The sequence below is a fragment of the Onychostruthus taczanowskii genome, unplaced genomic scaffold (genome assembly GCF_017590055.1).
Source record: "Onychostruthus taczanowskii isolate IOZ18803 unplaced genomic scaffold, ASM1759005v1 scaffold13, whole genome shotgun sequence".
Classification (NCBI taxonomy): domain Eukaryota; kingdom Metazoa; phylum Chordata; class Aves; order Passeriformes; family Passeridae; genus Onychostruthus; species Onychostruthus taczanowskii.
The window spans coordinates 9,243,975-9,257,189 of record NW_024498462.1 but is presented as its reverse complement, the minus strand read 5'-3'; the positions used below and the strand labels follow the sequence as shown (position 1 = coordinate 9,257,189).

The 13,215-nt window shown below is 50.8% G+C and overlaps 1 protein-coding gene across 1 annotated transcript; it reads left to right on the top strand.

Annotated features, from left to right (window-relative positions):
* The first annotated feature begins 460 nt into the window (after positions 1–460).
* Positions 461–5,121, top strand: MMGT1 (membrane magnesium transporter 1). The gene is made up of 4 exons (XM_041396414.1): positions 461–580; positions 1,035–1,087; positions 1,914–2,017; positions 2,984–5,121. The coding sequence occupies exons 1-4, from the start codon at positions 499–501 to the stop codon at positions 3,144–3,146; spliced, it is 402 nt and encodes a 133-aa protein (XP_041252348.1). The 5' UTR covers positions 461–498; the 3' UTR covers positions 3,147–5,121.
* Positions 5,122–13,215: the final 8,094 nt, after the last annotated feature.

Sequence of the window (13,215 nt, the reverse complement as noted above, 5' to 3'; positions counted from 1 at the left end):
TGTGCCTTGGGGGCATGGAAGACCCAGGATGTTTAGCTGTGTGGGACCGCGGTGTTTTCTTGCTTCGCCCCAGGCCTGGCTCGGCCAGGGCCGTCCCTCCTGCACGTGTTGTGTGCACCCCTTCGTCCCGTTTTTGCTTGCACCGGTTTCTCAAGTTTTGAGGTTAAACACGTGCAAAGTGGGAATTAACTCGGGCACCACTGGCCCTAGGCTCTGTTTTCGGTTGGAAGGGATCCGGCCTGGCCCGGTGGAGGGAAGAGGACTGTTCGGGGCGTCTATGGACCCCTTCTCCCCAGGACCATCCCTGGCTCCCGGGGTCCGTGCATCCCCCGTCATTTTATCAATGGCCCCGCGTGGGAAAGCGGCGGAGTGGCTCCGCCCCCTGCCGCTCAAGCCACGCCCCTTCTGCCCCGCCGCACTCCTCGGGCGCGGCCTGGCCCCGCCCCCTCCGTGACGCCATCCTGGCGCGCCGGAGCGCCCTGGCGGCGGCGGGCGGCTATGGCGGCGGGGTCGGTGTGGAAGGGGCTGGTGGGGCTCGGCCTGTTCGCCCTGGCACACGCGGCCTTCTCGGCGGCGCAGCGTGAGTCACCGCCGGGGGACGGGCCGGGACGCCCCGGGGCACCGCCACCCCCGCACGGCCGGCGGGGAACTCCCGGGGCGGGGGCCGGGCCGGGCCGGCATCATCATCGTCCTCAGCCGCGAGCCCGCCGGCGGGGGCGGCCCTGCCCTTGGGGCCGGGCTGAGGGAGAGCGGGGCTCGCCCCGTGCGGGCGCCGCAGCCGCCGGGAAGGGAGGGAAAAACGAAGGGTGGGAAGGGGGAGCTGCCGCCCGCCGGGTCGCGGCTCCGGCCCGGCCTGTGCCGTGCCGCTGCCTCCGGTTCCGGCCCGGCCTGTGCCGTGCCGCTGCCTCCGGGCTGCCCGGGGAGGGTCGGGCTGCCGCGAGTCTCTGCAGCCGTTCCTCTGGGGGTTGGTGTTGCCGCGCTGTTTATTTGCGGGCAGAGGGTTTGATGCGTGCTTGTGTGTTTCTGTTTTGTAGATCGTTCGTATATGAGGTTGACAGAAAAGGAAGATGAAACGTTGCCCATAGATGTAAGTCTTTGCAGTGTGTGAAAGGTGTAACTGTGGGGTGGTTTAGTCTCTCGGTTGCTTACTTTTGGTGTGCTAGGCAAGCATAAAGGATAAAGTAGTTTTTAAGCTGTACTCTCACTGTCAAAAAGAACCCACACTTTTCATCCCAACTTCATGATCGTGTTGCAGTTGTCAGTGAAACCAAACCCCAGATTCAGACCTCCCTCTCTTTTAGAACTACCCTGGAGCATCTTGTCCAGGATTCCCTGGATGTAGCTCAGAGAGCTTTTGCATCCATCCCCTCCTTTGCAGCATAAACATCCTGCACCCTGTGGCTCTGGGTGGCTGACCCGTGTTTATCCAGTGTGGCTGTTTGACCCTGCACAGCCTGCTTCAGGGAGGGGGCTTTCATTTACTTTATTTGCTTGCTTTTCAAATTTCCACTTCAGTTATCTGTTCCCTCTCTCCTTAATCAGAAGGGCAGGGAGATCAGGTGCCCAGGAGAGCCAGGCACAGTGCCTGACTCAGGCTGCACAGTGTTCCTGGCAGGAATTTGGGTCCTGGAGAGCACAGAACACAGGGCTTGGTCTCAGGCTCTTGCTGAGGAGCCGTGTGAGTCGATGCAGTCAGTGCAGCCCAGACCTGTGCTGGGGCAGCTGGAGCTCTGCTGTGCACATGGCAGGGAACTTTAATTCTCCTGTGCCTCAGTTTCCCCACGGCTGGATTGCTCACCTCTGCTGTCACTGGATGAAAAGCAGCAGAGATCCTGTGTGAAAGCTGAGATGTTTTGGTAAATGTGCAGAACACCTGGTGATGTGTGTGTTGCACTGTGCTCCCTCTGTTGCAGATAGTCCTGCAGACTCTGCTGGCCTTTGCAGTCACCTGCTATGGGATAGCACACATTGCAGGAGAGTTTAAAGACATGGATGCCACTTCAGAACTCAAAAATAAGTATGTTTTATTTCTTCTTTTTGTGCATGCTGGTATCTGCTTCTCTGTACAAACTGACAGCACTCATCTTTAGCTCAGTCCTTCAGTGCATGCTGTGGGCAGTGACCCCAGGGGAGCAGCCACACTTGCAAAAGCCAACAATGCCTTGAGTTTTAGGGAGGGTTAGATTACAGGCAGAAATCAAATAAACTTCTTGCTTTTCCTCATCTGAAATCCTGCTGTGCAGACTTGGTAGAGGAATGAAATGTGGAGGTGGGAAGTAGAGCTCAGGAATCACCACCTGCTGTCATGATGTGGTCTCAGACTGCAAGTCTGAGTCACTGGAGTCTCACACAGTATATTCAAGGCAGGACATCTGTAAGACTTTAAGAAAATAAGGGCTTTTGGACCAAGATTTTGAAGAGGATAGTTGGTTAGAGCATGCCAAGGTCGTGGGTTCAACTGCTTTATGAGCCATTCACTTCAGAGTTGGACTCAGTGATCCTTGTGGGTCCCTTCCAACTCAGAATATTCTGCGGTTCTGACAGGAAATTGGATGGGCAGACGTTGCCTCTCAGGCCATTTCCAAAACCACAGGGGAGTATGAGAAGTGAAAAAGTTGACAGAATTGTATTTCAGAGCTCACCTAAAGCCTTTAGCGTGAGGCACCAGGGGGATGGAAAGCTGGGCATCATCAGGGTGTTAACACAAGTGAGAGCTGAACAAAGGCTGGCACGTGGTGTGTCTGCAGCAGCACCCACAGGCTGCCTGAGCTCCAGAGAGGAAGGGGAAGTTGGTGACGTGGACGTCTTGTGGTCTTTTTCACAACTATTTCCTCATTGATTCAGTTTAGGAAACTTCAAAGCAAGCAAGAGTTTGGATTGAAAACTTGTATTTTTGTGTGTAAAGTCAGTACGCCCCACTGACTGTTCTAAACTCCCTGCTCTGAGAGAGTACTAACCTTGGCTCTTTGCATTTATTTTGAAGGACATTTGACACATTAAGGAACCATCCATCTTTTTATGTATTTAATCATCGTGGTAGAGTGTTGTTCCAGTCCCCAGACACAGTGAATTCTTCTTCAAACCAAGATGCTTTGTCATCCAGCTCGGCACTGAAATTTCGAAAACTTGAACCTCTGCGCCGCTAAGACTTTTACAGATGATACCAATAACCCAGGACACTGAGATGTAATATTCAAGTCGGGGATGTAAACACTTTTTTAATTTCTGGAGCAGTATTTATATTGATCTTCCAGACTTTATAAAATATATATATATATAAATATATATATATAAACTAATGACCTTCTTTGTACACTGTTAATGAGAATGACTGAATTGTGGATTGGCAATGCAGTGTAAATTCTACAGTTATGCTGTGAAACACATCTTCAAAGTTTCAGATATTAAAACGAGTTGCAGCTAACTTAACTTCAGTTAAAACAAAAAGCAAGCTAGTTTTTCCTGCAATTAATGTTGTTTGGCAGGAGGGAATGTTTGAGTGTATTTATTTTCTCAGTTTGCTTGCACTACAGTCTATGGATCCCCTCTGAAATGCTGTGTGCACTGCATCACTGAACAGCAGGAAAAGGGGCAGCACCTGATCCTAGAATGCCTGTGGGACACCAGCACGGTGTGGCAGGGGAAGTCAAAGAGATTGCTTTTATTTTTATTTTTTTTTTACAATGCTGAAAAAACAGTCGTGTGAAGGGTTATTCTTTTTCCTGTTTTTTCACTACCACTTTATTTCCTCGTTGCCCTCCTTTGTTCCATGTGAGTTGCCCCAGGTTGCCTGGGCTGTGCATTGGTGCTGGTGTGGGGGAGGCAGCTCAGCTCATCTGTCACACTCCGCGTTCTCCGGCTGTGAACCGGGGAATGCTGAACGCTGTGGACGTGCTGAACACGCTGTTGGCACCAGGTACAACCTCCAAGTCATCTTCATATTTAAGTATCAGTAGGAACTGTCCCTTCTGTGAGTGATTCAGGTGTAGGGTGCAGCAGTTTGCTCTGTTTGCTGGCACTAATCCAGGACAGCCACCCCTTTTCTGCCAACAGAGCTTTCCACCTTGATTTTTCCAGCTGAGCCCCTCGTTGATTTAATATTACTGTCTTGATTTCATGTATTAGAACTGATCATACTGTCCTTAACTCTTATGTCTAAATTCTTATCCCCCCTCAGGGGCTGAATCAATGCTAAAATCTCTCTTGGTCTGGCTTTTCACCTCCCTGATGCAGCAGAGGGAGGGTAGGTTGAGATACTGGTGGGGCCAGCAAGAATTTGGCCTGGTTGGAGGATGTTTTACTGACACAGTGGAAACTCAGCCTTTTGTCCTGGCATCTGTTGTGTCTGGTATTTTTTTAAACTGTTAATAACTGTCAAAGGCAAAAAGCTTGGCAAAAATACTGTGTAAACCGAAGTCTCTTTCTAGCTCTGCCCGTCCTATGGAGTGGGTGCCCCAGTGCTCGAGCAATATCCATGGCTGCTGCTCTACAATCACTCTTAAGCATCTGGGTTTGATTAGAAAGGGTTACTCTGCCAGCTGAAAGCATCTGAGCTGCAGGATTAGTTCCTAAAGTGTCCTGGTTCCCCTCTTGCTGGTGTCACAAATCGGCTCCTGCCAGCACCAAAGGCCTCGGAAATAGCAGTGGGTCATCCCTCCAGTGCAGACAGAGCTGTTCCCTGGGGGAGCAGCAGCACCTGGCTGAACATGGGCCAGGTGACCTTGTGGGGCAGAGGAGAGACAGAATTAGCAGAGGGAGGGAGAAGCACAGCAGGAGCTCAGTAGCCACTGTCATAGACAGGTTCTGCAGCCGTGGTTGCACTGAGCCCTTTGCAGAGGGCCTTAGAGCAGAGCTGCTCACACACAACATCTGAGAAGCCTCGTTTGAGCTGCTGGAAGGCTACAGGGACCTGCCTGAGGTGTGAGGTGCTGCTGGGACAGGGAGGTGGAGAACATCACTTGCTGCTCAGAGCAGGTCCTGCTGGGAGCACCTGGGGCTGCCTCAGGGCCCTTCTCGTGAGGAGTAGCCTCACTCTGCAGCAGCAGTGGTTCTATCACAAAGCTGTACAAATTATTTTTTCTTATTGATCTCACAATGTCAAATAAAAATTGATATCCTAAAGTGTTTGTTTGTTTATTTTTGACCATCCTGCAGCAGCAAATCCCTGGTGAGTGACTATTTAAAAGTGACTGCCCAGCACTGACATGAAGTGATTGCCTTAGTTATGGCAGCTCTGTGTGAGAGTGCTGTCTGGCCTGGTGTTCATTACTGGGAGATAAGATAAGAAGGGGGGGATCAAAATAGCTGCAAGTAGCTGAGTAAAACACTTAGGAGGGAAATATTACCAGCCTGGGGATCTGCTTGCCATTGAGGCTCCTCGTCATCCTCTCTGGCAGAGCTGACATATTTTCTGTCTTCAGTTTAACCACAGTAAAGGCTTTTCTACCATGTGCTAATCTACCCTGCCAGCCCACGGGACAGGCTCCTGCAAGGTCTGGTGTTGCAACAGTCACTGGGGGAAGCATTTGGGCTGCTCCCAGGGCTGGCAATAGTTAAAATCCTGGACTTGAGCAAGATCACTTTTCACTCCTTGCTCTGCTTTTCCACTGGGGGAGGTTGAAAAGTTAGCAAAGCACTGGAGGAGTTTGCTCAACTACAACATCCATCAGGATTGCACCAGAGAGAGCAGCAGTCTCACCCCTCATCTGCTTTGTGTGCTGCTGCAGTTCTGAATGCAGCACAGCACACAAGGGAAAACACCAATGAAACCAGTGTTTGGGGAAGGGGCACCTTAACCAGCTCCCAAAGCCACCTCTTGCCTACCTTGCAGCATGGGGTTCTTCACAGATGAGCTTCTCTTCTTCAAAAGCAAAGCAAGAGTCGAGCCAAGAGTTTCTTGAATTAGACTGGAGACTTTCCAGCCTCACCCAATGCACATTTACAGCCATCACATCTTGAATTGCTTTGGCTACAAGCCGTGATATTTCTACAACATTAAATAGTAAAATAAAAAAATATGCGCTGGTAATTTCCATTCATTGCTGAAGTAGCAGCTTTAATCTGCATTAATTTTGCTGGGTTTTTGAACTATTGCAGTGAGAGCTCAGTGGGGAATTGCTAAGGAGGGCAGCAGTCATGTACACCCTTGCAGGTGGGGGCATGGGGACCACGGTTTGTGTCAGAGGTTGGTCACTCGTGCAGCCCTTCGTGTGAGGCTGGAACGGGAGTGCAGCTGGCAGAAGCACTTATTCTAGAGGTCAGTGAGGGCTGAAATGCAGCACCATGTGTGGAAATCCCTCCTGGTGGCACATCTGATGTGTCCCCTGTGTGTGTCCCAGACAGAGCCATCGCTGCAGTCTGCTCCCATGTCCCCACTGCTGCCCAAAGTGTGGCACAGCTTTCTCAGGAAAGCTGGCAGCTCATGGCCCCTTCCAAGTGCTCTGGAGCAGCCGCAGTCCCCCTTGCTGAAGAAAGCAGGGAATGACTATTACTTTCTAACCCTAAAATGATTTTTGGCTTCCTTATCACTCACTTCCCATGGTTTGGGTTCCCTCACACTTCACCACATTGCAGATCTGCCCTTCTCCACCTCTGACACCTTCAGCAAGGACATTACTGTGGGGACATCCCCCAGCTGGATACAGCCCCCCACCAAGAGTGGCACCATTTCTGCTCCCTTTTGCCACCTGCACCAACAGCAGCAGTTTTCCACCAGACAATTTGGGAAGACTGTGGCTCACCCCACAGCATCCAGGGCCACGGTGCTGCCCCCAGGCTCCCAGTGGGAAGCCCCCAGCCAGGCAGGGAAGCTGCAGCTCTGCAGTTCCCTGCTGTCCCAGCCATGCTGTGCCAGACTGGCAGGCTGCCCGTAGAGGGGAAGGGCAAAGCAAGGCTATTTTGAATGTTAAACAAGCAGAACAGACTTTGGTACCAGCTTTCCACAGGCAGCAGTAACAGCAATGGCAAAACACTCCTTGGATTTGGCCTTGAGGTTCACCTTGAAGCCATAATCACCAGGGGCAGAACCCCGGCGGAAATAAATCTGATATTCCAGCAGGTAAAAGCCTTTTAATCAACCCCAGCTTGGTCTCAGTGACACAATGCCATTTCAAAACACTTCAGACTGCGACGAAAGCTACATCCTTAAAATGGCAGCTAATTAATTTTCCTGTCCTGCTAACTTAATCCTTTTTCCAGCCAAGAAAGGCAAATGGGAGTTCACAGAGCAGCGAGGCAGCCGGGAGTCTGGCAGCGTGAGCAGGAACACAAGCCCCAGGGCTCCTTGGCAGGGACCCAGGCTGTGGTGTCACAACTTCCCAGGCTATTTTAATAGGAAGGGAAATGGAAAAAAAATAAATAAAAGGCGACATTTGGATTATCAATGGCTCACCCTATGCCAGTGGTCCTGGGGAACCCACAGCCCCTCACACAGCGAGATGTGGATGTTTATTCCCACTTCATACCCCAGTGCTGCCAGGCAGAGCACCCACACTGGCAGTGCCCTCCCTGCCCAGACTGGTGCTGGCTGAACCAGTTTCCCCGGGATCTGCCAGAGGCAGGCTGTGCTGCAGGGGCACTTAACTTTGCATTTCAGAAAAAAAAAAAAATAGATTAAAATATTCCCCTCCTCCCCCAAGGTATTTCTGCTGTGTATTTTAGAGCAGTTCAGGGCCAGCCTCAGAAGGCCAGTGCTGATGTCCCCAGAGCCACAGGCTGCTCCAGAATCCCTTGTGCCTGTCCCAGGAGGTCTCTGCTCCAGTGCGGGATGCAGGAGGAGCATCCTCTGCGCACAGCAAAGGCTGAAGCAGAAGAGCACAAAACAGGATGCAGCCCAAAGCAGTTTTGGAGCAGCCAGTTTGGCAGACAGTCCAAAGAGGGCCTCCTGCTCCCCACATCCACACCAGGCTGTCACTCCCTGGCCCATTACTGTAGACTCCAAGGCACCCACAGGCCTGGGTGAGCCCCCAGTGAGGCACCACCTCCCAGCACAGTGCAAAGCACATGGAGGGGAGAGAAGGGGTCAAATAATGCCCTCTCCTTGCCCAATGCCACCATGCTGCTCTACAGCCTCCTGTCACACACAGATCCCTGCTGAGGGACCTTGGAGATGGTGGCACCATTTCAAAGTCCGCACCACCACTCAGAAGCTGGAACCAGCTGCTCCTTCCACACTTCAGATCACAAAGGGAAATCCACAGCAGGGTGAGGCCCATGTTCATCTCCCATGGGAGGGACTCACATATCCTACAGGATGCACCAGGGCTGGCTGGTTAAAAACCCTGCTCTGCTGGTGGCCATGGCCATGCTGCTGCCTTGGGCTGTCCTGGGCTGGCAGGGAGGACAACCATGGGAACAGCCTGAGCTGTCTCCCAGCATGGGAGCAGCGGGAAGGGGAGTCTCAAGGCACTTTCTTCTCTGCCTTTGCTTCTTGTGCTCAGGCAGCATCTGCAGAGCTTGAAAGGGGCAGACCTGAAGCTCAACCCCACCAGATTCTGGGAGCAGAGCAATGGGATGCTCCACAGAGATGAAGTGCAAGTCAAAACAGGAGCAGTGAAGTAAGAAGTGAGTCAGGACAGATGAGCTCCAGACAGAGCAGAGCACTCTACCAGCACGAAACCCCCCAGCAGGGCCCCATGCCAGCCTCACACTGAGCACAGCCCCGACCTCCCAAACTCTCCACTGGCCAGCCCCTCAGAGGAGCTCCCACCTCGTGCCCGAACATCAACAGGGAAAGGTTTTCAACCTCCTTCTGCTTTCCTGTCACAGCAAGAGCTGTCCCTTTCATCTCCTTACCTTCACAACCCCTTCCCCCTTCCACAGTGGGTACACCAGGTCCAGGGGTACAAGGCATACCCTGGGAAGGAGGGCCTGTTGTATCTCCATTTGCAGGAATTCACCTTTGGCCACCTGGAACCCAGACAAAAAACAGCTTTAAGTTACCCCACAAGGTCACAGCCTCCTCAGGGTCCCGGTGTGTGAAGAAAAGCCACCACCATCACTCGACCTATTATCCAGCAAGCGTTTCCCATCGCAGCCGGGGCCGTGACTCACCAGGAGCTGCCGTTCCTGCGGGGAATTCACGTTCCCAGGAGTCGCTCTGACCCGGTTTCACCTGCTGGAAGCCGCAGGCGCTGCCGCAGCAGCAGCAGCTCGGTGAGAGCCCTCCCAGCTCACCGAGCCCCAGCATGTCCTGCCCACATCCAGCTCCTGGCATTCCTGTTCTCTGACACAACTCCTGCGGGAGGGTTTGATGGATGTGATACACTTAAAACAGCCTCTTCCAGAGCTCCCGAGTCCCCCACTGTCTCCTTTTCCACCAATAATCATTTTGGATAGCAGCTTCTAAGTCCTGTGTGTGCAGAGGGAGGAGCCCTGAGCCCAGGGATGCCAGCAGAATTTCAAAATGTGCTTTCACTGAGCTGGGAAAGGAAAGGTGCTGGAGCAGCACAGGTCAGAAGACAAACTCTTCACAAAGAGGCAGCACCACCACAAGTGCCAAAAGGCTTGGGCAGCTTCTCTGCAGCCCTCCTACCTTCCTTTCCAAGCTCCTGCTTTTATCCAGCCCCAGAAGCACACTTCCAGCCAAAAGGACCCACTGCAGCCACCTCTGTGGGGAAGCAGCAGGGAGCCTGTCCTGCCTGTCACGCTGCTCCCATGCCAGAGCCAGCTGGGAGGTGGGAGAGCACAGGGAAAAAGGAACCCACTGACATGTACAGGACATGTACAAGAGCCCAGCAGCCAGTGAGTTGGTTTGTGGTGGGATTGTCCACACCAGGGAAATAATTCAAGTGTGCAAGACCAAATTAGGGCACAGATTTTATAATCATCTTTGTTAGTGACACACTGTATGACCTTGGGTAAGTCCCTCCATCCATCTTTAAAGACTAAGAGGAGAGCCACAAGACTTTAATTAGCAGCCCTAAAAGTGCTCAAGATAGCTTGTCTCTCTTCCAAAATAACCAACTGCAGATGAATTGGAACAATCTTATTTTCAAATTCTGCAAGCAACTGGGATCCAGGCTGCTCTCAGATCAGTCACTTCAACAACATAATCAAAGTTAAATGTGCCAGCTGTGCATGAAGGGTTTTAATATGCTGTGCAGACTGGAAAACAGCTCAAAGAATCAATGTTATTTTTCCATGGCTGGGATGTCACTGTCGAACAGCTGCATTATAATCATCTGCAATCAGCAAAATGCCTTTTTTTTTAAATCACTTTCTAGTCTTGGGGAACAGGGCTCATTTTTATTTCTGCCCTACTTAGGAAAGCACCCTTGGTCCCTGAGACACCCACTGCCAAGGGATCAGGCAGCCACTACAGCAACGTGCCCTGACCAGCCCTGTGGCTGCTCAAACCCCAAATAGCCAACAGCCTCCTCAGCTCTCCAAGTTGTGCCCAGACAGGAACTGCTCACACTGCTAGCACCACCTCAAGGAACAGTAAGTGCATTTCCACAAACCCAGCAAAAATCAACTCCATTTGCCTATTGCCACTGATCCAAGACCTGGGATGGCTCCAGAGCAGCCCCTCCCTGTGGAAAACCTGAGCACAGCCCAGCATCCTTCTCTGCAAGGGCCACCTCTGCACAAGCACATGGTCACAGCTGCAAGATGAAGCAAGGGGGAGGTCTCCCAACTCCATCCTTTACAAAAGATTGAACCTCTTTGATATATTCTGCATATTAAATATTTACAAATACAATTCAACATTAAAACATACACCTGCTCTGGAGTAAAAGACAGGAAACAGCCTGACCATGCAAAAAGAGCTTTGCCCCAGTAACTAACAAAATGCTTTGTAACCTCTCCTCCTGCTCAGCATCCTGCAGGGCTCTAACTACTTTGTAAATCAGCACACACCATGGGGATCATTCCCAAAAAGCTCTGTCCCTCCTACCAGCTGCTCAGCAGTGGCAAGTGGAGCACTGGGATACAGCAAATTGCCAGAGGTGTCCAATATTTTAAGGGACATTATGCAAGACTCTTTGCATTAGAGGAGTGACAGTGATGGAGATGACAGCAAGCATATACAAATGCCAAGGATCCAGCTACTTCCACTGCAGCTGGAGATGGTCCAGGACTAGGAAACAGCCATCAAATTCCCACTGCAGATGAAAAGATGAAACTTCCCCAAGCTCTCAAAAACATCAGATCTCCAGCAAAAATCTCATCTCAGGTTTTCATTCCACCACCTTTCCCAGGCCAAACTATTCTTCTGGACTTCAACATAAATTGTTTGAGAGCTTCATCCTGAGCTCAACAATCTGAAGAAAGATGCAGCTGCTTTGAGCACTTCTCAGCTCCTGCTGAAGGGCAATTTTCCTTACATGGTACCAGCAGTCCCCATTCCTGGCAAAGCCGTGTGGGTGAAGGCATGTGCAGCTCAGTTCTTCCACTGCCTATGGAAACATCCTCCAGCATTTACCACGAGGCTGTACAAGTCTGTACAACAATTTAACTCCTTCCCTGGCAGATACATTCTCTGAACTCTGAGTAATCAGCTGCTCAAGGCACCAGATCTGTGCTCCCAGCCCTGAAAAGCATCTCGTGCACTTTTGAAATGAAGGTTCTGACATGGAAGAGGTGAAGCTGAGCCACCTCCCACACCACACAAGCAGCACCTGCCTTTTCCACCAACTCTTCCCACAGCTCCTGTCTGCATTTCCAGCTCCATGGACAACCACAGGGCTCTCCTGCCACGCTGCTTTAGCCACTACCAAGAGACAACACCACAGCCTGAGAGAAGAAAAACACCAATGCCAAAGCCAAGCCAACAGTCTTTCAGTGATGAAACAACATGCCAGGTTGCAGCTCAACTCAATGGATAATTTCAGGAAAGTTCAACATCTTTTGTTTAGTCCATCCTCCTTGAAATGATCTCAAGATTCAGATTTAGAATAGTTTAGCAACTCCTGCAGGCCAGAAGATTTTTGCTAAATCCCAAGGCATTCTTCTCCAGTTTCTTCCTTTTCCACTTAGGATAGACTTCAACTTGTTTTTGCAGACCTGCAAGCAGCAGCTCCTTTTAATTCCAGTGACTAACATCCTTCCTTCAGATCTCTGCCAAACCTCCTGTCTGCCAGATCTGAAGTGTCTTTGGCCTTGTTTTCTGCTTAACTAGGTTGCACATTCTCAAGACAAGCACTCTCAAGTCCATTTGCTAAAGGTGTGATGTTGCCACGTTGCTGGTATGAAACACTGTAATTGAGCTTTATAGGTTTCTTTAACCATTTGATTCTGTCAGGTAATGCATTTCTTGTATTTTTCCATCAGAAGTTTCTTAGTAGATAGTAAAAAAACAGACCACAAGAAATTAAAGTCAACAGCCTACGCTGCTGCCATTTCAGCCAGGCAGTTTAGAGGAAGAACCGGGAGAAAATTACCAGATGAAAAAAACCAAAAAAGAGGTTTAGGGTTTTTTTACAGTTTCCTGCAAAGGGAGACATACAATTGCTTGACCACAGCTCAGTCACAGCCTCTGCAGCTGCTGTTTTGGAAGATGACATCACTCTCTGATGCTGGTTAAACCTGGGCAAGAACACACCATAAATGCACTGCACCCCAAACTGGGAACAGCAGCACCCAACAGACACCTGCCACAGCGACCAGCCTTGGAGCTGCACGGCTTAGGAGGAAAAACCCTTGATGTCTACAAGGGAAAAAATAAAGCTAACACACACAGAGGAGGCCTAGTTAAGAGAGGGTCAGAAAACCCACAGATGCAGCAGAACTCACACAGGTATCCAGACTCCAAAGCATCTCACAACCCTTCCAACCCAAGGAAGGAGAGTGCTAAATTTGTTAATTCAGATTCTGCTCTTTGCAGGAAACACAGAGCTGTATTTCTTCCCTACTTCCCAACATTCAACTGTGCCACATTATTTCAACCTTACATAAAAGATTGGCTGAAACACTTAAGTTTGAGCCAAGCACAAACAGCTTCCAATTCCAGGATGCATCAGTGGACCCATCCTCTCTCCTGAGCCTTGCTGAGGGACACTCCTGCTGCCACACAGGTCACAGTCCTGGTGACACAGCTCTTGCTGCTGGGCTATGGTCTGTACCAGGAAAGGCAAGGCCTGACACCAGCGTGGCTCTCCTGGCTGTCCCTGAAGTGCCAGCACAGCTTGGGACTGTACGTGTCCAAGGCATGTCCCACCCACATCCAGCACTGGGGTCTGGCTCACAAGGAATTCTCTCCTTTAAGAATCTTCT